Source organism: Ostrea edulis, chromosome 1, assembly GCF_947568905.1.
Source record: "Ostrea edulis chromosome 1, xbOstEdul1.1, whole genome shotgun sequence".
NCBI classification, from domain to species: Eukaryota; Metazoa; Mollusca; class Bivalvia; order Ostreida; family Ostreidae; genus Ostrea; species Ostrea edulis.
This window is the reverse complement of record NC_079164.1, coordinates 5,692,485-5,717,126: the sequence shown is the minus strand read 5'-3', so window position 1 is coordinate 5,717,126 and position 24,642 is coordinate 5,692,485. Positions and strand designations below refer to the sequence as shown.

Below are 24,642 nucleotides of genomic sequence, written 5' to 3'. Positions count from 1 at the left end.
TCAGTTATGTGAGAACGGGTTAAAACCGCTGTTCTTAACCAATGAGAATCAGTTATGTGAGAACGGATTAAAACCGCTGTTCTTAACCAATGAGAATCAGTTATGTGAGAACAGATTAAAACCGCTGTTCTTAAACCAGTGGGAATCAAAGAAGCACAAAATGTCAGTCAGCCGCAGCATCCAGAACATGAGTATAAAGAAGCACCCACGACAGAAGGCTCACGGCGGGTGTGACCGGTCAACAGGGATGCTTACTCCTCCTAGACACCTGAGCTCACCTCTAGATCTGGTATATCCGAGGGTCCGTGGCTGCTTTACTCTTGCTGATTGTTACATGTTGAGCATGCGCGTCAAGATCTAGAGCAAAGGTCAAACGTGCAATGACACGATCTTTCAAGGTCTGAGGAGTAGTGTATCAAAACAGTCAGCTCCCTTAGAATGTAACAAACTAGGGAATATCGCGCAGTCTGTCTGATAGGAAAGATAAAAAATACTCATTTCCGTGCATTATCAAAATAAGACTGAGACTAGATAGGCCATAAACAAAGGATGCATTTTAACCAGTCATGTTATAAAAGCATACAGTCTTCTGTCTAAGAATAGTGTATCATGCAACCACAGCTAGGATAAAAAAGAACGATGATGATGACCCGTTGTCGCTACAGTAGAGTGGTGCTTCCTAGAAAAGGTCTACGATGAAATCGAGCACTGTCTCATCAACAGACTATTTATCAGATAATGGCGCTATTGTTCTTCTGCCAGGAATGACTGGGATGACAGTAATGTGCAGGGGAGATGGGTCTCCTTGTCTAATTGACCGGTAATCAACTTCGAGATGTACTATGGCCAGAACCATAGGGAATTCACAATGGACACAATCGGAAACTCCAAAGTAAAAATAGACAGCGATAAATGGAATGAAATGGAGAATGGCACTTGTGTTGTCGAGATTGATTGACAGGAAGCAGACCTCTACAGTAACTTACAACGCATTCCTTTACAGCCGCTGAAGTTCCGTACACGATTGATTAAAAATGTCACAATAGATTAAAAGCCGGGAAATTCTGATCGCCATCTGAGACCACATTCCGCTACGACTCGACCTGTCGTCTGAGACCACATTCCGCTACGACTTGACTTGTCGTCTGAGACCACATTCCGCTACGACTTGATCTGTCGTCTGAGACCACGTACCGTAACGACTCGACTTGTCGTCTGAGACCACGTACCGTAACGACTCGACTTGTCGTCTGAAACCACGTCACAGGCGTAGCTTGGGTTCGAATATTACCGAGGCAGGGGGTCTAAGCACAGACCCCCAGAAACTATCGACATTTTAACAACGTAAAAGGTGTTGTTTTTTTTTTTTTACCGAGGCAGCTGCCTCGGTTGCCTCAATGGAAGCTACGCCACTGCATGTACCGTAACGACTCGACCTGTCGTCTGAGACCACATTCCTCTAACACTCGACCTGTCGTCTGAGACCACATTCCTCTAACAATCGACCTGTCGTCTTGTTTTGCATTCCCTTGTTACCTGCTATTTAAATGAAAGACAGGATTGAAAATTTTAAATGACATCCATGGAAACTCGCACCTGTCTTTTCCTCGAGGCATATCACATTATTGGCTTCTATGTAAAGCGCTACCAATACCTCTCTTCAATACTTTATTCTCATATATATACGGTATTTGATTTACCATTACATCGACTTGCAGGAAATTGAGAATTATGAACCTCGTTTTTCAAAACCATTACACAACACCCATAAGCCTGCAGCAGACAACACATATCACAGACACAGCACAGAATTGGTGGATAGAAAATTATTGTTTGTGAAAATTGTAATCACACAGGATTAAAGGAAAGCTATCGTATGCAATTGAGTTACTATTGATTTGCAAATTGTCATACATTTACAAATCTGATATATTTCTCCGTTCGCTTCTGTCGTTTCGTCTAAAGATACATTGTAGGCTTAGGATAACCGCTCCCCTACAGGTTTCCTCAAAACGAAGGGTGTGGTGGGGTTTTTTTTATCCAGGAGAGGCGTGTCTTTGAGCACATCCTTGTATGTTTATATATGACATATTCGATTAGTATTCACAATAAAGGGATTTATGCTCTCATGGAGATGTTTTTGTGTTGGAGATTTATCTGATGAACAAATGGAACCAAAACAGGTACGTAAGATTCCCGGGATTACCAACTATTGTAGTTAACTTGTACGTAAGATTTCCGGGGTTACCAACTATTGTAGTTAACTTGTACGTAAGGTTTCCGGGGTTACCAACTATTGTAGTTAACTTCACGAATTGTTATGGAAGTTACATTTTTACAATTTAATTAAAAGTATCAATTAAAGAATAGAATGGTATAGATTACTTATGATAGGAGCGGCGACTCTGGGTGATGTGATGGGTAGCATTAATACGATGTGAGTGCTAAAACAAAGGGCGGCGTTCCTTCAAAAGAAAAGGATTTGGATATTGTGAGTCCGTTAGAAATTACTAGTATTGTTCAGACCAGTTTGTTATTAATTCATGGAGTACATCTCAGTTTCTTTAGATTACGCTGCACGGTAGGATCCACAGGTTAACGTGGGAAAGTCACTGTACCACTATTCACCGCGTGACGACAGTGACCGCAGGTATCAGCACCACACATAACCTGTACCACTATTCACCGCGTGACGACAGTGACTGCAGGTATCAGCACCACACATAACCTGTACCACTATTCACCGCGTGACGACAGTGACCGCAGGTATCAGCACCACACATAACCTGTACCACTATTCACCGCGTGACGACAGTGACTGCAGGTATCAGCACCACACATAACCTGTACCACTATTCACCGCGTGACGACAGTGACTGCAGGTATCAGCACCACACATAACCTGTACCACTATTCACCGCGTGACGACAGTGACCGCAGGTATCAGCACCACACATAACCTGTACCACTATTCACCGCGTGACGACAGTGACCGCTGGTATCAGCACCACACATAACCTGTACCACTATTCACCGCGTGACGACAGTGACTGCAGGTACAGCACCACACATAACCTGTACCACTATTCACCGCGTGACGACAGTGACCGCAGGTACAGCACCACACATAACCTGTACCACTATTCACCCCGTGACGACAGTGACCGCAGGTACAGCACCACACATAACCTGTACCACTATTCACCGCGTGACGACAGTGACCGCAGGTACAGCACCACACATAACCTGTACCACTATTCACCGCGTGACGACAGTGACTGCAGGTACAGCACCACACATAACCTGTACCACTATTCACCGCGTGACGACAGTGACCGCAGGTATCAGCACCACACATAACCTGTACCACTATTCACCGCGTGACGACAGTGACCGCAGGTATCAGCACCACACATAACCTGTACCACTATCCGTGGTGATAATACTAAACGCACCACGTGACCACAGTGACACCACACGTAACTTTTTATGGGCTCGGTGAACCCTTCCAGCAAACCTTTCTGTCTGTGTCATTATTATGTTTATCAAAATCCTTGATGATCACTCAATGTAATAGTTATATTTTGCAATTAACCAATTAACTCCTATACACATATATATATACACGTTTACCTATATTTTAATTATGAAGGCTTTCAAATCTGGTCCGCCTGGATTCTAAGCCAAATCTCTCTGTATCAAAACAGCAATCCCATACTGTGAAATATCCTTTTCAAAATTAATCTGTACACCTGGGCCCAGCGTGCTAAAAATTACAGGGTCTAAATATATTATACCGTTCCCTCTGCTGGAGCTGTCGGTGAACGATGTTGTCCATAAACCCTCTAATTCTGCGAGAGATGGGCGTTACAGCATTTGTGGTTTTACATGTATATAACTAGGATTCATAAAACACGGAATATAAATTCAAGTCAATCTTTATCACCATATGCTAAATTAGGCTGGCAGTTTTTAGTATTTCATAATGATAACATTAAAAATAAAATAAAAATTCCAGTGCACGATGGGATTGCGTAGAAAATAATAGTTTTATGATTTATTGTTCAGATAATCCGAATACTGCATAATATATATATATATATATATATATATATATATATATATATATATATATATATATATAATAAGAACACGGAAGTGTTGAATGGAACTGAAACACTCATTGTTGAATTGCGCGTATTCAGGGCACTAAAAGGCTCGCTCGGGAATCATCAAATTCGACGTTTTTTTGTGTTTACTTTTATTTTGTCGAAATGTGTTTTTCTAACACCATGTTAACAATTCTAAAATTATTCTTTATTACACAGATCGTTTTTAAACTCATCCTGATAAAACAGGTAGAACTTATGTAGCAGTTGTTGATTAACGCGATTGTAAAACGTTGTCATAGGAGATGACCCCCGGGAATGACAAAATGATATTTATATATACAATATTTTGCCGCTTTGTAAATGGAATTGATATGACATACAACTCAAACACCGGGATTATCGACAGACACTTCATCTGATCTATCAGATTAAGTCACCGCTGCGGAGTTTAAGCGATGCTTTTCATCATTGCTGAACAATCATTCAAACACTTGATGTCATAATTATCACAGACGATCACATCCGTGTGACAGCCCCACATTACAATTTACATATCCTCTATTGCAACAAGAAATCAACGAGATATTAATATTTAGACTTTAGCTCTTTGATTATCTCTTTCTGACAGGGTTGGTGTCAATCTTGATTATGGATTTATTGATTGGGGGTGGGGGAATCCCGTGCATGCTTACACTCGTTTAACAATTCGGTCACCAGAGAAAGACAAACACTCTCTTCTCCAATTCATGGAATCATTAGAGCGCAGTTGAATGAATAGATCTATTAAAAGCCGTGGAGACCCAGCACCCTGACGGGAGAGTTGGAAGTTCATTCAGGAGAATCATTATTTGATTGCAGTTGACGCGTGTTATTGGTCTTTGCATGCATAATGAAAAATTGATAATAATTCATAAACATAACAAGATATATAATTTTTTTTTTTACAGAATCCATTCAGTTCTGATAACCACTTTACACAACAGTCTGACGGTTTCTGCGCGATTTTCTCTACTTACAATGTAGAAGTGTGACAGATTTAGACTATTTACCTGTGTAATGTGTGACGTCACTTGTTCTAACAAATGCTCGCAATATCGCAGTTTGTACTGTTACTACAATAAATCAAAAGGCGGATGTTGTTACTGTATAAAGCTTACTATGATATTAAATTATCCACCTAAGTAGATTTCAATGTTTTGTCGATAGTTTAAGATAAATCATCAAAAATATCATCGTACTTACACAAACAGGTTCACAGTAAAACAAAGCACTAAGTTTTTTACTTGAGTATCAAAGCTTTTACGCCAGGAAACTAAAAGGGTTATGTTTTTTACCTTAGTAATTAATGTTTTCACTGTAGTATTCTACAGTTAATTAGACTTGATTACAGTCAATTAGACTTATTTACGATAAATTACACTTAATTACAGTATTTTTTGTGAGGGTAGATACAAACATCCCCTGCACTACCTGTAAGAAAGGCGCTGTCTCTCCTAGTCTTGGGCTTGAATGACGCAAAGTTAATTGAACAGCCAATAACCGTTAGAATCCGTGAAACACCATTTTACACTTTGCCTTAAATTAAGCTACTTGAATCGGAGCCAGTGAAATTAATTTTGAAGAGCAAACATCAAGTTTCACTTTAGAAAGAATAAACGCGCAAGTGCCTTAATTTGAAAATGGAAGCAGGTGTCTTAAAGTATCGCAATTCCGCGCAAAAATTTGACGGATTTGAACATTCTGTCGGTAACCGTACCCTCACATGAAATATGTTTTAAAATTACTTGTAATCTTCACCCCCGGAGACACCATCAACCTCGGATTATTCGTTTCCTTGTTGGTTTAGTGAATCCGGAATAAGACCAGACTCTGAGCATGCATGTTTCCAAAGCTTAAGACTTTTTAATTAAGAAAGGAAAGATGTATTGAATTAAATTTGGGAATGCCAAGTGGGAGGGAACGTCACATCGCAGCACGCGCGCACGTGCTTCTTGACTGCCGTAATTGAGCGGTGGTATCGGAATGTGTTTTGGTTCTTAGTATTGAGAGGGGAGGCTTATTGAACGAATGCGGAACTTGGTTGGTCAGTTTTAAGTCAAAAAGACGTGCATGACAGATAGAATACGGGTTATTTTACGATAACGAAGTATCAACAGGGGTTATTTTTTATCGCGGAAAGCCGAGGCAAATGCGGGCTCAGGTTTCCAGTGTCCGCGGTGTTAGTTTTCATTCACTGACTATAGATGAACAACGTTTTAGTTGGTATATCTATCAGATGTGAATGGACCTAATAGGATTAGTCCCGTGGGGGAAATAACCCCGTCTACAGGTGCTCGTAGTGATACGTCCTTAAAGACTTAGCGGAGACTGGATTGCCTTTCTCATTCATGTACACTAACGATGGTAATGAAAAGCATTTCCATATATATTTGATGTCTCTGATGTTTTATATATGAGGAATCGATTTATTGTTTTAGATCGAAGTGGGATTTCAAAGAGTAGAAAGGAAAGCAAACATTTGGACCATTTGATGAGTAAACCCGTCGGAAGTGAAATCGATGCTTGAGCATTAATTGATGAAAGTGTTAAAAGTATTTACTGTTCTAATTAGAGGAGCGCTGTCCTTGATGTGAATTTAACTAGGAATGTAGATACCTATCTTGCCTCGTCATGTGTCGTTCACGAATGACAGGTAGATATGATATATGATGGTATCTTTTGTGTTTTGTCTGTGGGTGCTCCTGACCGTCGCCATTGCTGTCGTTTGGTCCGTGTGTCTGTCACAGCCGTCCTGGGTCCTACACCCGGACAACCTTCACTCCTTCGGACTACAGAAGTACTGTGTCATGGCCACTCAGGAGAACCGGGATCTCCACGTCAACGCCATGCACAAAACCTGTTTACCCTATGGGAAAGAGCTACATTTAGGTAACATTCCGTCAGGGACCTGGAGGGCGGCGTTTCTTCTCTTCTCCAGTGGAACCTTCCTGTTTATTGCCAGTGTGTTCATTGGACTACTGTCACTCGTCATTCAAGGAAAATGGGATAGATATGTTTCCACGACAACCAAATATGTCCAAACAACTGCAGGTAATGAAATCATTTAACAAAGATAACCAGGTCTTAAATGTTTGATACTTTTTTTTTTTTTTACCTATCTCTAGAATGCCTTTGTTAGAATACCTATACGATGCCTTTCATAAAATATTTACCACGTATCAAATCCTCTATAATAGCTATGTATACATTTAAAAAGGTTAAGTTACATGATGCCTTGGAGGACGTATTATGTTTTCCACGACTTCAGCGGAAGATATTTCTACAGTCAGTGTGTAGGAGATAATAAATGTAGTGCACATTACGAGTTTTTGGATAAATTGAAATTCGGAATGCTGATTTAGGGAGCGAGACGCGTTCTTTATGAGACAAATGATGAAGCAATCAATTGTTATCTTCCAACAAACGAACACCCGCGTTCCCAAATGTAGAAAATTTGTTTTAAGCAGTCGGATATTATCTATTGCCTCATCTTGTTCTTGTCTAGGACCGAATAAATCGAAAGTTCATATAATACTATGCCAGTTGTGGCAATAAACGCGAGCGGAGGTGTTTTTTTTGAGAAGATACGACACTTCTTCGGCACCCCGCGCATCACAATCTAATCTTTGCAATATAGCATTACGTCGTAAATTCAAGCAAAAATAGTCTTGGATCACAACGATTTTTGAGCACTGTTCATAAACTGTGCTGATCGGTCGTCGTGTTATCTGAAATCCTATTGGTTCTGGAAACATGTGGCACCGCTATCAATGTCTGCTTAATAAGCTTATTATCTCACAAAAGACAAACACAGACCTCTAATATTGATGCTGAAAAGATTATATTCTGAACTTGTATAGTGGTGAAATGATGACCACCTCCTCAGCAGTATATCACCCATAAGATGGTGTCTTGTTAGAGGTCAGTTTCGCGGCGATCTAATGGTCCGCTTGGTGACAATAACAGAATTTACACATTGTCTCTTCCTGTATATATCACAGACTTCTGGGGGGGGTGTAACATATCTGTAGATATCAAGCTCAAGAATAGTCATTGTTAAGGTCACGTGATACAAACAAAAATGATGCATGCGTTGATATATATATATATATATATATATATATATATATATATATATATATATATATATAGTTTATTGTGATAAGTGCAACTCTAAAATTCCTACAAACATAGAGGTAACTTGTCATATGTTTATGAAGTTACCCCTCCCTGTATAAATCGAAATGAATTTTCTCATTGTTGTTGGAGTAAATTACATTAAATACCGTAAACTGTACTCATTTTACTTAGATAAACATAAATCTAGTTTTCATCATTTTTGAAAACACTTAATTTATAGCAAGTGTTAATAAGAATTTCAAGGGAGGGAGGGGGGAGGGTATCAAGAAACGTGAATATATTTTCGAACAAATGAAGACGGGAGTGGGGGTGTTATGGCTTAATGCCCCCAGTGGGCTTAGGAGAGGCCCCTAAGTTCTAGATGTTGGAATTTTACATCTACGTGTCATGTCTCTTATAGAATCCGGAAATACTTGTAAATATTTTACTTCCCAACAATATAATGGCGAAACATTACAGACTGGGGGAATCATTGGAAATATATGTTGACAGAGAAACAAATTACATTCGATTGAAGTTCAGTGTGCCTTTGGTTTTGAAAGGAAAGGGTCCTATATTATATCATTCAATGGCTGAACGTGGTGTTTCTTGAGTAAAAGGATAACGTTTTTATTTACTAAAGAATACGGTTATAATTTCTCACTGTAAATATAAAGAATACAGTCATCATTTCTCGCTGTAAATATGAAGAATATGGCCATCATTTCTCGCTGTAACCGTCATGTTGCTTTTGAGATGAGGTACATTATTACACGTGTAACGGTTAGGTGGACTGAATGATGACGTAACAAAGAACAGAAAATCAAAAGAATCCACAATGCATGAAATCCACGATTTTAGTTTGTACGTCTTTATTTGAAACTTAAACGCTTTGATTACGTCTGCGTGAGTTGATGTACTTACATGTTTTAAATTAAAGTTGAAATCTGAGTTGATTAGGATTTTCCGCCTTCCAATATTTATCAACTTTAGGCTGAAACATGGTATCAATTTTATTTAATTTAAACAGTGTTTTATTATGAATAACATAATAAGGATTAGGCAGTGCTCAGGCAATGCCTATATAAGCCTTCTCCGTATCAATTATATTGATCAATATGAGCGAGAAAATGTATTTGTTGTTAAAGACAAGATGGCAAATTCGATTTGATTTCGGTTTAAGTAATAAAGAAGGCTGGCTGTTTCTTTTGTAAACATCAATTAATTTAGCTGATTAAATGCACGACCCCCCCCCCCCCCCCCCCCCGACAGAAAACTCTTAAGAATGTAACGTGTCTCTAGACAAGACAGATTCTGTGAAACTGCTGATACACAGGACAACAGTAGTTACCATTTACACGACTTCAAACAAGAACAATGGTAATATAATAGGAGAAAAATGGAATGACAAAATATTAATATTCACAAAGAACAATTAGTATAGTTTTATATATATATTTTTTAAATATCTATCTGGTAAACGATTAATCTTATTTCACACTAGTATACAAAGAAATATTTTATAACTTTTACCAAAAGGTTTGTATGAAATACAATTTCTTATAAGAATAATTCACTAAAACATGTCCCTCCTATAGACTTCATGTAATATTCAAGGTGAAGTCAACCAAGCAGTATAAACATTTTGTAAATTCGATGAACCCTTCAAAATAATACCATGATTGTAAAAATAACACCATCCGTTTACTAGATATGAATTATGGCCGTTATACATTGAATACCTTTATTCAAACAACCACATTGATGCATGAAAAAAAAAAAAAAAAAAACCCAAAAAAACAAAAACAAAAAACCAACAACTTAATTTAGAACGAAATTCTTGTTGAATAAGAAAAAATGTATTTTTTGTACTTAAAATCTGAATTTATTTTCCAGTACTGGTAGTCATGTCCGCTCTTCTAACATACCCCCTAGGATTTGGAAGTCCCTTCTTCAGGTACTACTGTGGCGCGGGGGCGGGGCCTTATGACACGGGCCAATGCAGTGTCGGATGGAGCTTCATGCTGGCAATAATGGGCGTGTCTCTGTCTGTATTCTGTCCAATTCTGTGGAGTTTTAGGTGGATAAAGCGAGATGACTTTATGGACGAAATGCTCGTGTAACAGCGAATTGGACATGACATTATATTTCATATCATTCCACTCTTATTATGTGTTTAACACTATCATTGACTGTCAAAATACAAAAAACTAATCTTTTGTTATGTTCGATATTTCAAACATTAAAATATGATATTTACCACAAGCTTGAATTTTACGTGGCTTTCAAGATATCAGAAAGGAATAAAACTTCAGGAAGTTTTCCTAGAGTTACAAATGTAAAATAAATGGTACCAGAGGATATTTTGACCAGCTGTTAGTGTAACGATAAATTTGGTGCGTGCAGTTCCCCCCAAAAAATGAATTGGTCGATATAATCTCTGTAAATTCAACATGCTGTTTCATGTTCAAAACCGAATTATACAATTAAATAGAGAAAATCAACTGTTTACAGAGAGGCAAATTGTGTTTTAGTTCCTCATCATCGCAAATTTGATTTGGTGTCAGATTTCAGAAAATGTAATGAGAAAGCACGGTTACACCGGGGACCTAAATCTGCAGTGGAATGAGTGGAAACCTGAAACTTGTGTGCATTTCTTTCTCTTTCTTACCAGAAGTCTCTGAGCTCCGTGCGAGATTTTGCTGAAGATATTCGTGAATACACTGTGGATCCGGACCTGTGGATAAATGGCGGGAACAGTATATCTAATTTCATTTTGTGAACACGGTGTATATACGAGTTTGAGTTATAGAAAATATGGTATAAATTCCAAGGAGGAATATGATCGATATACTTCCTGTACTTATTTTATACCAGCATTCAATAGTAACCTAACACACACACCGAGCGCATTATTACAGAGAGCAGATCTCCATGTACGTAACCGTGTACATAGTCTAAAGTTTTATGTCTGACACTGATTGATAGAATATACATGTATAGGATGAACAAGCAAACAGAACTAACAGTGATCAATCTCATAAAAATATAATATTAAGGGTAGGGCAAACACGGACCCCAGGACACACCAGAGGTGGGATAAAGTGCCTTGGAGGAGTAAGCATCCCCTGTGGACCGGTCACACCTGCCGTGGGCCCTATATCTTGATCAGGTCTACGGGTATATTTCTTTCTTCCACGCGTTTTCTGTAGCCGTTCATCTCATCATTTCTTACAAAATTGTACAACATGTTACGATAACACTGACCGATAACCAGATCACATAAAGAAGAAACCGTAAACGTACAACCAGAATAAACTACGTATCTTTGAATTTACTTGCTGAAATTGCTCTCCTATCTGACGGACACGTGCTTCTTTTAGAGACCTTGACAAGAAAAGTCTTGCTTGTCAATATAAATATTCCTCAGCGAATCTTGTACAGCATCTGTCGATGTGTGTCAGTCTCCAAGGCACGACCAAATCGTTCTCGAGTCAAAATATACTTTGTTTATTGTCTTAATCAATTATGAATATTAGTTTCAGAATGGGTTGCTTTGTGGTTACCTGCCATTTAGTGAATTAGAGGGTAATGTTCACTAAAGAACTGGTCGAGACAGCTTCCTGGATGGCAGGAGTTAATCATCATTTTTAAATTTCCACGACATGGAGATTTTGTGATGCATAATGAGGAGCTGTTTAATGTATATTTACCCCGAATCCGGCTTACTCTGACTCAATATACCATTACATGGAGAAACACATGAATACATCTTGAAGTAGGATTTTGCAGCTTCTGCTCTGGCAAAATGATAACAGATAACAATATTTAGATGAATTCAATATATCCTTTTTTTTCCAGTGGCGGATTTAGATATGGGGCGCAGCCGCCCCCCCCCCCTCCTAAAATTTTCAAATTTAAGGTCAATCGCGGTATCTTGTTTCGGAAAATGTACTAAACGATAAAAGAAGCAATAATTTCTTCCACTCCCGGAGAAGTAAATGACAAAATCCTTTGATTTCTTGAATTACTTTATTGGGAGAACTTAATTTTTTCCAAAAAAAAAAAAAAAAAACCCTTCAAATTTGGGTCATTTGATCAATTTCACCTTATCAAAATGATAGAAAATAGAAAAAATTACTTTTAAATAGGAGAAATATTTCAAGCCCCATAAAATCTGTAAAATCCAGGAGCTTCCGGGGGCTTCGTCCCCTGGACCCCCACCAGGCTTTCGCCCTGGACCCACTGCCTCATAAAGTGGCGCCCCCGTAACCACAATTCCTGGATCCACCCCTGTTTCCTATGTATCCACCTTCACATATCAAACTAGAAATCTTCATAACCAATGATGATGCTTGTTTAATGGAGAATAGGCCTGTGATAATGGCCACGTCAACAACAGCAGACAAACCACGGTCTGTTATAGTGTACTCCTCACAAAAACGAAGACCAGGACAAGTAATGAACTATAGACAGCAGACAGTACGTGACAATAGGTTAACTATCTAACCTGTAGAGATTGGACAGTTCACACTGCCTAGACCAGGACAAGTAATGAACTATAGACAGCAGACAGTACGTGACAATAGGTTAACTATCTAACCTGTAGAGATTGGACAGGTCACACTGCCTAGACCAGGACAAGTAATGAACTATAGACAGCAGACAGTACGTGACAATAGGTTAACTATCTAACCTGTAGACATCAGACAGTTCACACTGCCTAGACCAGGACAAGTAATGAACTATAGACAGCAGACAGTACGTGACAATAGTTAACTATCTAACCTGTAGAGATTGGACAGGTCACACTGCCTAGACCAGGACAAGTAATAAACTATAGACAGCAGACAGTACGTGACAATAGTTAACTATCTAACCTGTAGAGATTGGACAGTTCACACTGCCTAGACCAGGACAAGTAATGAACTATAGACAGCAGACAGTACGTGACAATAGTTAACTATCTAACCTGTAGAGACCAGACAGGTCACACTGCCTAGACCAGGACAAGTAATGAACTATAGACAGCAGACAGTACGTGACAATAGTTAACTATCTAACCTGTAGAGATTGGACAGTTCACACTGCCTAGACCAGGACAAGTAATGAACTATAGACAGCAGACAGTACGTGACAGTAGGTTAACTATCTAACCTGTAGAGACCAGACAGGTCACACTGCCTAGACCAGGACAAGTACTGAACTATAGACAGCAGACAGTACGTGACAGTAGGTTAACTATCTAACCTGTAGAGGTGACACTGCTTATAAGGAGAAGGTTAAAGGTACATGTATACATGTATGTGCAGTATTAAACAGTATTTTGTTTGATGTTAAAAACCGGTCCCAAATGTCAGCATGTTTTACTATGAAAAATAATACGATTTGACAAATTATTTAAGGGTATTAAAGGAGTACTGGTCTACTCAATGTAGGGAGAAAACGGGGATTTTCTAATGCTCATTTATGGAGGTATAACGTTTATGGTAGAGGTGCGCAAGCGCGCGCAAAAAATTCAGAAACATGGACAATCAGGATTTCGTTTACAGAATTTAGTGGTACTGGATGGTGATATCATTTAACCCCCTCCATCGCTCAAAGTGGTGCCCTCTACCCTGTTTTCTGTCTGACTGATGTTTATATCTGAATGTGTCCCGTCAACAGCCTGTCCGCGCTTTCACATCGCAATGTAAATTGTTTACTTTCGAAATTCCACATGTAATGTCACGTGATCATGAATTGTCGAAATGGGACGTTCTCTATCCAACTCGGAGAAGACATGATTAAATAGGGGATTAGCTTCATTAATTTTTAATCCAATTGAGTTAAATCATATAATTAGCATAACGTGTATAACTTATATAGCTTGATATAAATACATGCTTATATTCCTACGATAATATCAAAAGATATTTAAGCTACGTAGAAATCTGTAGATCAGACAGACCATCAACTCCCACAAATGTAAGTTTACATACATGTTTAGTGTGGTAGAGTGAGTTAACCCTTGAACTCGATTGCTAGAGTGCTGGACTTGTGTGCCAGAAAGCCAGGTTCAAATCCCATCAGAGGCATACAAATGTCTCTGTTACATATGGAGCCCGCGTTGGGATTCGAGTTAACTCTGGCGGGTGAGAGAAATAGTCCTCAGTACTTCGCCCCACAGGTGTTGGCACTCCGGAAGAGTCTGGGAGGACTCTTAAAAAGGAGGGGGACAATGTGGTAGTGTGAGTGATATGGCATTCCTACTAGCTCTGGCTAGTGGGTTAACCCTTTAGCTCAATTGCTAGCGTGCTTGACTTGTGTGCCAGAGACCCGTGTTCAAATCCCATCAGAGGCATAAAAAATGTATCTGCAACATTAGCAAAAAGGTCAATATATTGATAGATAATAAACTCTTTATGGATTCAGACAATTACAACGAGAATTGATGCTACTGCACAGTGTACCAGGTTACCCACGTTTATGATTACCTGCATGATTGTGGCTAAGTTAAATACTCTGTCACTCACCTATCTATATCTACATCAGTTCTGACCTTGTTAATAAAATAAACGACTCCTCTCCCCCGGTAAGATTATCATTGTGTGGCACGTGACACTATCAGAAGACACGAGTTATGACAGCGAACAACATCGAATCATAAACAAAACTGTAGCTTCTTATTCATATCTCAAAATGCACGAGATAGCCTCACCTCACATTTCACACAATTATTTTCATTCCCGTTGGTGATGGAACGGTATACATGCCGGGGCATAATGGTGTTTTCACTGACAGTAATCAATTTCATTAGACAGAGAGAACAGAGTAGGTGATTATGCAACAGGTCGAAAACAATTAAAATATTGACTTTTTAGTTTGCTTTCGCAAATAGCTTGATTGTTTGGTTAGGAGGAAAAACAAAATCTCAAACAAAGACTGCACATTAAGTGATGTAGAAAGCAAAGCTCCTATGTGCTATATCGATCTGTTGAGCAGCTGAAGTAGTAAAATTTCAAAGGTATGCCAATTTGTATATGAGTTACACACAGAAATTTAAATGATCTGAAGATTGCACAGTGCACGGATAGTTAAATGAATCGTACAATTAATCAATCTGGATCCAGTTTCCTCGTGAACAAAACATTTCCATTCACTTATTCCAAAATAACCTGACATTAGGTGACCAACTTTGGTAATATTAGGAATTCGCAGACTTTCTCATTGTACATGTTTAGTCATTTTAGCTATCCAAGGGTGACAATGATACACGGTGTTCCTGGAAGAGAAACAGAGAAACGCCTTGGCTAGCGAAGATGATAGTAAGTAATTCAGTAAAATTTACGGAAAAATTGTGAAGAAATCTCTCTTTCTCTCTCTGTTATGTTCATGGTTTTCATTGTCACTTTAAATTGTTTACGAAATGCGTCATAATCATAAGAGGTTATATAAACATGCATAATGTTTATCAAAAATTGATTTCATAATTCAATGAATTGTTCCCATTCAGCATACAAAAACAATATTAGATGTAACAAAAATCCAATTAACGTAGAAAGAACACAAATCACTATAAACGATAACCAGTTTGTTGGCGGCCGTTTACAGACAAGTATCGAGAGAATCATTTCTGTACAGGGGCAGTAACAAACCTCATAACTGTTTTATTTCGTAGAGACCTTGTTAACTGAGACAAATATTTCAATGCACACAAAAACTATAGTTAATGTATACATTCCACGTTTCAGTCGTTGACAGAAAAGTTTTTTAATGAGTAATTCTTAAAATATAAGCACATTTCAGAATACATACATGGAACTTTGATAGAATGTGCCCCCTGTAAGGACTAAACCATGAGATAATGTAGAATATGTCCCCTGTAAGGACTAAACCATGGGATAATGTAGAATATGTCCCCTGTAAGGACTAAACCATGAGATAATATAGAATGTGCCCCCTGTAAGGACTAAACCATGAGATAATATAGAATGTGTCCCCTGTAAGGGCTAAACCATGGGATAATATAGAATGTGTACCCTGTAAGGGCTAAACCATGGGATAATATAGAATGTGTCCCCTGTAAGGACTAAACCATGGGATAATATAGAATGTGTCTCCTGTAAGGACTAAACCATGGGATAATATAGAATGTGTCCCCTGTAAGGGCTAAACCATGGGATAATATAGAATGTGTCTCCTATAAGGACTAAACCATGGGATAATATAGAATGTGTCCCCTGTAAGGGCATAACCATGGGATAATATAGAATGTGTACCCTGTAAGGGCTAAACCATGGGATGATATAGAATGTGTCCCCTGTAAGGACTAAACCATGGGGTAATATAGAATGTGTCCCCTGTAAGGACTAAACCATGGGGTAATATAGAATGTGTCCCCTGTAAGGACTAAACCATGGGATAATATTAGCGATACAATCTGTAAACATAATTTACACGAAATTCACGTAAGACACACACACACACTAAATATCAAAGTTCCGTCTCATAGCTTCAAAGTTCTAGGGTGTTACAGACGGACAGACAGAAATACGACGGACCAAGTAATTCCAGGTACTGCATGCAGTGCTTCTCAGATGAAAAAAAGTCAATGTTTGGGGATAAAACACGATGTCCGTCAAACAAACGGCTCAACAATAAAAACTACAACTTACGCATTTAAACAACTATGGAGTGTGACGGACGTGCTTATTTAATAATTACCATAGCCATCACTGGAAAATAGTATATGTAAACCACAATTTGTTATACTGCCCCGACGAAAATTTTCTCAGGATTACGCATGTGCTAATAACCGCGAAAGATGTCAATTAAGATATTAATGTGAAATAAAAGGGTAAACGTCAACAGATCAGAATACACCCATGTTTAAAAAAGTCCCACATCTTACACTTTAATAGTTCTTGGGTGACGGACGGACGATAAGTGGGATCAGGTGCCTATATATTTCTTTTCTATTATAGCGATCTATAGAAACTATAGTCAGCAATCGCGCTATATTCCGTGTCTGTCTTGTAAACCGAGACAGATTTACTGTTTACTGCCGAGGACAAAAAAAAAAAAAAAAAAAAAAAAAAGCACAAGGGCTAAAGGGAAAAAACTATTATACATGTATATTATTAAGTTATCTCATCGTTTCAGGTGGTGAACGTGTTAATTCTATCCCACCTCTGGAGTATCTTGAGGTCCGAGTTTGTCATGAATTTAATTTTGTATTCTCTTTAGTAATGATGAGATTCTTTTTTTTTTTCATCTGAAAATGCGCATCGTAAATTAAATATCTACGGCAGTCGAATATTTTGTTTGTATATCTTATTTGTATCATGAACAAGAGATGTTTGTAAAACACATATGCCCCCCATGGTGCAAAATTGAAAAGGGTTATACACACACACATCATTTAATTGAGAGTAGTATCATCAATTCAAAATATTGAGCAGACAATATCTTCCTATGTCAAGAGTGGATTGACCATGTGACCTAAAAATCAATAAGAGTAATCAACTCCTGAAGATGTATCAGTGTACCAAGTTTGATGTCTGTCAAGCAAAGGGTTCTCAAGATATTGAAGGGACAGTATATTCCTATGTCCAATTTGACCCTTGACCTTTGACCATGTGACCTCAAATTTAATAGGGGTCATCTTTTCCTGAAGATGTACCAGTGTACCAAGTTTGAAGTCTGTCAAGCAAAGGGTTCTCAAGATATTGACCGGACAGTATATTCCTATGTCCAGTTTGACCCTTGACCTTTGACCTCAAAATCATTAGGGGTAATCTTTTCCTGAAGATGTACCAGTGTACCAAGTTCGATGTCTGTCAAGCAAAGGGTTCTCAAGATATTGACCGGACAGTATATTCCTATGTCCAGTTTGACCCTTGACCTTTGACCATGTGACTTCAAAATCAATATGGGTCATCTTCCTCTAAAGATATATCAGTGTACCAAGTTTGATGTCTGTCAGGCAAAGGATTCTCGAGATAATGAGCGGACAGTATATTCCTATGTCCAGAGTAGATTGACCCTTGACCTTTAACCTTTTGACCTGAAAAACATTAGGGTACTCTTCTTTTTATAACCAACCCACATATGAAATATCATTACAATCAAGTGAATGGTTCTCAAGATATTGAGCGGACAACTCATGGTCTACCACATGGAGTTAAGACCAGCAGTTTGACCTTGACCTTTGACCACATGACCTGAAAATCCATAGGGATCATCTACTCTCTAAGGAAAGCCTCTGTATCAATTTTGGTTATTATCAAGCAAAGGGGTCAAAAGATATTGAGCGGACAACACATGGGCTTAAGACCAGAGGTTTGACCTTGACCTTTGACCATGTGACCTGAAGGTCAATAGGGATCATCTACTCTCCAAGGGCAACCCTTGTACCAAGTGTGGTAGTTATCATGCATAGGGGTCAAAAGTTATTGAGTGGACAACACATGGTCTACCACATGGGGTAAAGACCAGCAGTTTGACCTTGACCTTTGACCATGTGACCTGAAAATCAATAAGGATCATCTAATCTCCAGGGGCAACCCCTGTACCAAGTTTGGTTGTTATCAAGCAAAGGGGTCGAAAGATATTGAGCAGACAACACATGGTCTACAGACCGACCGACCGACAAACAGACCGACCGACCGATAGTTGTAAAACAATATGCCCCCTCTTTTTCAAAGGGGGGCATAAAAATGAATGCTATTATCTTTCAATTATTACCAATATCTGATTAGCTACAAAACTGGAGCTCTCTGAAAAATATTTTGACGCAACAGAGAGCTACAGATCCACCCCTTATAAAAACTTTCGATTTACGGCGCACAAAAAGCTGCGCACGGTTGAGGCCCTATATCGTTGTATTCTTCTTCCACTCCTGGAGAAATAAATAGCCAAATATTTTGATTTCTTGCAATACTTTATTGGGAGAACTTAATTTTTTTCAACCCCCCCCCACCAGTGGCGGAGAGGTTAGAGCGTTCGCCCCGCATGCGGAAGGCCGGGGTTCAAATCCCGGCCGCGACAGACCCAAGTCTTTAAAACAGGTAGTGACAGTTCCATCGACAAACGCTCGGCATAATGTGTGGATGTCACGGGTCCTCGGAGATGACCTTAAAAACGGATGCCCCTTGTCACAGTAGGTGTGGCACGCTAAAGGATCCTCACTGCTCAATGGCCCTAAGCGCCGATTTGAAGCCCTTCACCGATCTTGGTGACGTCTCCATATGAGTGAAAAATTCTCGAGCGAGACGTTACGCAAGATACAATCAATCAATCAATCAATCAAAAACCCTTAAAATTTGCGTCATTTTTATTAATTTCACCTTATAAAAAATTAATGATAGAAAATAGTACAAATGACTAAATAGGAGACATATTTAAAGCCCTATAAAATCTGTAAAATACAGAAGCTTCCGGGGCTTCGCCCCCTGGGCCCCCACCAGGGCTTAGCCCTGGACCCAGTGGGGGCCTCATGGCGGCCCCCAGACCTTGTCTCATAAAGTGGCGGGAACTGCCGAAATTTGACAAATCTCTAGTTCCACACATCTGAAAAGAATTTATAATGCGCAGACCAAAAAGTCTTCTATTAAAATTGTAAATTTCAGGACCTCCACAGCAGGGGCTCGGTATCTAGGTTGGGACCGAAATGGACATATAGTGTTAGAAAAGCTTTTCCGCAGTGTAGTCTTCACCATCGTCGCAAGCTCCTGCTGAAATTGCCACCCCCCCCCCCCCCCCCAAAGGGAGAGTCAGAGGAGCGAACATTCCAGCCTTTTATATTGGGAACGTTGAGTCCTCGCTTTTTCATATACAGCAGTGGGTGCATTGGCCTCTGCTGAGTAGACAAAACAATTCAATGAACATAATACATTATGCTGCTAAGCATGCATGACATACTTCGCTGTGGCTGATCAGGTGACCAGAAAGGCCTGTGTTCTGAGAAAAGAACGATAACTCTAGCAGACGTTTTCTTGGATTGATCATAAAATGTAAGATGAACGCATTTCTGAGTTTGTATTGATTGTATCTTCCTTAACGTCTCTCTCGAGAAATTTTCACTCATATGGAGACGTCACCAAGACCGGTGAAGGGCTTCAAATTTAGGCCTTTGCTCAGCGCTTTTGGCTATTGAGCAGTGAGGGTTCATATGATTGCATTTCATGCTCTCGGTTATATTTACAGTACTTTCTTTGGCTTTGTATGGAATTGATTGTAAAGAGGGACGTGGCTGTCGAGTTGTGCAAGGATACATTGTTTCATTGCTTATATGTGTACTCGCATACACTTCTCAGATTATGAAATTCAAGCCAGAATATTTTTTTTTAAAATGCACATAAATTTTCTCAGAAAGTTGAAGTTTTGTAAACACATTCTTTGGAATTGGAATGTATTTCATACGAGAATGGTAATGGAAACAAGATTCCTACGCGTAGCTATGTCCCCCACCACCGCAAAAAAAGTCTGAACATCGGTATGAGCCATGTCCCCCACCACCGCAAAAAAGGCCTAACAATCGGTAGGAAACATATCTGACAGCATTTGACCCAATGATAGGTTGTATTGCCAAACTAGATCGTTATAACGACCACAGAATTTGCGAAATGCTGATTGTGAACGAGAATTTTGAAACTCCCATACCATCATCTTCTTTGCCTCGATCACTGACTGTGAATCACACTTTTAGTAATCAATTCTTATATTGCAAAGTTACAACTGCAGCCGGGAGACAAAACATGTTAATAAAGTTGAAATGTCATATTAAAACAGGTTTTCTTGGCTACAAACTGGGTGGCCCGGGGCGGTTTGATTTCGACATCGGCGCATGGTCAAACCTAAGACATCTAATATGGGTAGTGGATGTTCCTTCACCGAGTACCCAGCGTTAGAAGTGTAAGTCACGAGACTTCCGGATGTGAAGCTAAGTGACATGTACACGTCAGGATTCGTCACTTCACCTAAACCTGCATGGTCTTTACACCAGTGACAAATTCTCGAATGGGACGTCAAATACACACACAAAAATATGGATGCTGTTTTGGGGAGGGGTACCAAACAAATGATATTCATTGTGAACTGAGAACACATTACACAATTAAGTAAAAATTAAACACATTGGGGGACCCTCTGATATTATCATATAAAATTAGAGAATGTAATTACACATGTGTGATTTAAAATGTCTGTAAATCTCTGACAAGTCTCAAAGGATATAGAATGACAATTCAACACTAGAACTGACTGAAATGATGACTATTAAAGCCTCTTCTGAGAGAGCATTGGTTCTTACCAGTTTGTTCTGATCGTTTTCCAGAAAATAACCACTACCTGTCTACAAAACGTTAACTGAACTTTGTTGGTGTGTTGTTTTACTCCCATTCCAGAAAGTTTAATTCTTGCAGAGCTGTCACTAATCTTAGATTAAAGGTGAATATAACAAATAGTTATCAATCTCATAACTCTTATAAGACATACAGAATAAAGAGTTGGGCAAACACGGACCCCTGGACAAACCAGAGGTACCACAGCCAAAAGGCCTTAACAGTTAGGGTTCATTATCGAGCCAAAACTTGCAGCCGGTATCGAGAACAGAACCCAGGCCACATAGCACATCAATCATCAGCAGAACACGATATCATCCCGCTGTGGTTGCGGTGCCTTTGTATTTATTGATATGCAATAAAAGAATTTACACAAACCAAATAATTTTTTATTTAGTTTAATGATCTGAATTTCAATGAAAAATATAGATATAACACACTTTAATGAAAAGATTAAGATAATGAACAGTGATTAATCTCATAATAGAAAATTAAGAGATGGACAAACACAAACCCCGGGAAACACCAGAGGTGGGATCAGGTGCCTAGAAGGAGTAAGCATCCCCTGTCGACCGGTCACACCCGCCGTGAGCCCCATATCCCGATCAGGTAAACGGACGGCCTAACAATCGGAATGAAACACGTCAGACAGCATTTGACCCAATCATTGGTTGTATCGGCAAACTAGATCGTTATAACGATCATATAATTTGCGAAATGCTGAATTTAAACGAGATTGCTGGAACCCCTGTGCCATCAACTTGTTTGTCAGTAGCCTGCTTCGATTTAAAAACTGACCATACGGAAAACAAGCTCTTGGGTATTGAATCATTTGAGAAATGTAAACACCACATGCAGGTGATAATGGAATATTGCTACATAGATATGGAATGATGACGACGGAGAAGCTGAAATCATCCCGTTTGGGATCTCATACAATGTATCGGAGATAATGCATGTATAATGAACAGGACTGTGAAACATGCACAAAATAATTAGAAGATAATCAAAATAGATATGTAATTTACCTAGTACAATAATTGTTTTACAAGATGGTTAACATTTTGACGTAATCTGCACCTGTACATTTCAGTGTTGGAAGGGGCTTTTGAACACAAGTAAAGGCGAAGATAACGAACAGTGATCAATCTCATAACTCCTATAAAGGTGAAGATAACGAACAGTGATCGATCTCATAACTCCTATAAAGGTGAAGATAACGAACAGTAATCAATCTCATAACTCTTATAAAGGTGAAGATAACGAACAGTGATCAATCTCATAACTCTTATAAAGGTGAAGATAACGAACAGTGATCGATCTCAACTCCTATAAAGGTGAAGATAACGAACAGTGATCGATTTCATAACTCCTATAAAGGTGAAGATAACGAACAGTGATCGATCTCACAACTCCTATAAAGGTGAAGATAACGAACAGTGATCGATCTCATAACTCTTATAAAGGTGAAGATAACGAACAGTGATCGATCTCATAACTCATATAAAGGTGCAGATAACGAACAGTGATCGATCTTATAACTCTTATAAAGGTGAAGACAACGAACAGTGATCAATCTCATAACTCTTATAAAGGTGAAGATAACTAACAGTGATCGATCTCAACTCCCATAAAGGTGAAGATAACGAACAGAGATCGATCTCATAACTCCTATAAAGGTAAAAATAACGAACAGTGATCGATCTCATAACTCCTATAAAGAATACAACATTAAAACAAAAGTTGCAATATAATCAAAAGGCGTGTTAAAAGAGGGTTGTTGTGTGAAGCATGGATTTATTATTTTTCGACAGAATCAGAAGATATGATTTAAGATGTAATCGATGCCAGATGTACATCGCAATGGGTTATCTATATAGACTCCAAGTAAACGTTCAGCGCTAACATTTTCTTGACGTTGACCAGAAACTTGGAGATCAAGAGACCTATTAGATGGGTAAACTTGAACATGCATTTTGTGTTGGATGGATTCAGAATATATGGTTATGATCTTTAGCATTGCCGTGTCACTGACCAGTAGTACCCATTTTCAGATGGTGTAAACTGTGTCTTGGGTTACAATTAGATGTCGTTTTCGTTTAAATATTGATGTATTTAGTTAACAACAAAATAACAACTCAACCTTATGATATGCAAGATGAATTAAGCCTTTTCATCGTCAACGTCCCATACTCATATGGCAATATTCCATTATCACCAGCAAGTGGTGTTTTTCTTTCTTAGGTGATTTAATATACAAGAGCATGTTCTGCGTATGACCAAATTCTATATCGAAGCAGATAGCTGACAAATATGTCACCCTGATGTAACAAGGGTGTTAACAGTCATGTCTAAAGTCAGCATTTTGCAAATCCAACAAGTAATTTTTGATTTAAACACAATTAAAAAATGTAAACCTGTTTGTGTCTATTCATACAATTTGCATTGAGTTTGTAACTTCGTATCGTCTAGCACAGGTTGTTCACCTTGTTTATTACTATAGCAAGGCCCCTTTTATATAAACGTAAAGAACTTAATTGAACTACGTTTGAATAAAATGCGACCGTCAACATGTGAAGGATGATAATCAATTTATGATACTAATCTGACACATCTTCATTGTTATTTCGGACTTCAAACATTTCGGTTGAGCATCACTGAAGAGACATTATTTGTCGAAATGCGCATCTGGTGCACCAAAATTGGTACTGTATAAGTTTTATATTGTATAAGTTTTAAACCGTTTCCGTCACGACTATATTTCTAAATTAAGAGAAGGAATCGAACTCTTCGAAATTTCTAGCAAACATATCTATTCTACCCTTTATCGTAGGATATATTCTCTGAGCTAAATCGTCTAGATAAAGCCCTGTAAATATGAATACATAACATTTGATAATGTTTTATGTATTGAACTAAATAAATTTAATTTTTCAAATGTTGAGACGTACATTCAAGAAACCAAAAGATTCAATCAATGCTATATTGTACGACTACTTATAGAATATACCTATATGTACCATTATTGTATTAACTGTTTACTGTAT

At 38.6% G+C, this 24,642-nt stretch overlaps 1 protein-coding gene across 3 annotated transcripts; it reads left to right on the top strand.

Moving 5' to 3' along the window:
* The first annotated feature begins 1,830 nt into the window (after positions 1–1,830).
* Positions 1,831–10,535, top strand: LOC125664359 (LHFPL tetraspan subfamily member 7 protein-like). 3 transcript variants are annotated; one of them, XM_056152134.1, is made up of 3 exons: positions 1,831–2,183; positions 6,590–7,202; positions 10,167–10,535. In XM_056152134.1, the coding sequence occupies exons 2-3, from the start codon at positions 6,818–6,820 to the stop codon at positions 10,391–10,393; spliced, it is 612 nt and encodes a 203-aa protein (XP_056008109.1). In that variant the 5' UTR covers positions 1,831–2,183; positions 6,590–6,817; the 3' UTR covers positions 10,394–10,535. The 3 variants fall into 3 exon arrangements, with proteins under 3 accessions (XP_056008109.1, XP_048753032.2, XP_056008102.1); XM_056152127.1 differs by lacking the exon at positions 1,831–2,183 and adding an exon at positions 6,147–6,501; XM_048897075.2 differs by lacking the exon at positions 1,831–2,183 and having other exon boundaries at positions 6,111–7,202.
* Positions 10,536–24,642: the final 14,107 nt, after the last annotated feature.

Bases quoted from the DNA above. Each gene is read 5' to 3' on its own strand.
- LOC125664359 (XM_056152134.1), top strand. From the start codon at position 6,818: ATGATGGTATCTTTTGTGTTTTGTCTGTGGGTGCTCCTGACCGTCGCC. The intron at 7,203-10,166 runs GTAATGAAATCA...TTTATTTTCCAG, and splicing joins ATATGTCCAAACAACTGCAG to TACTGGTAGTCATGTCCGCT.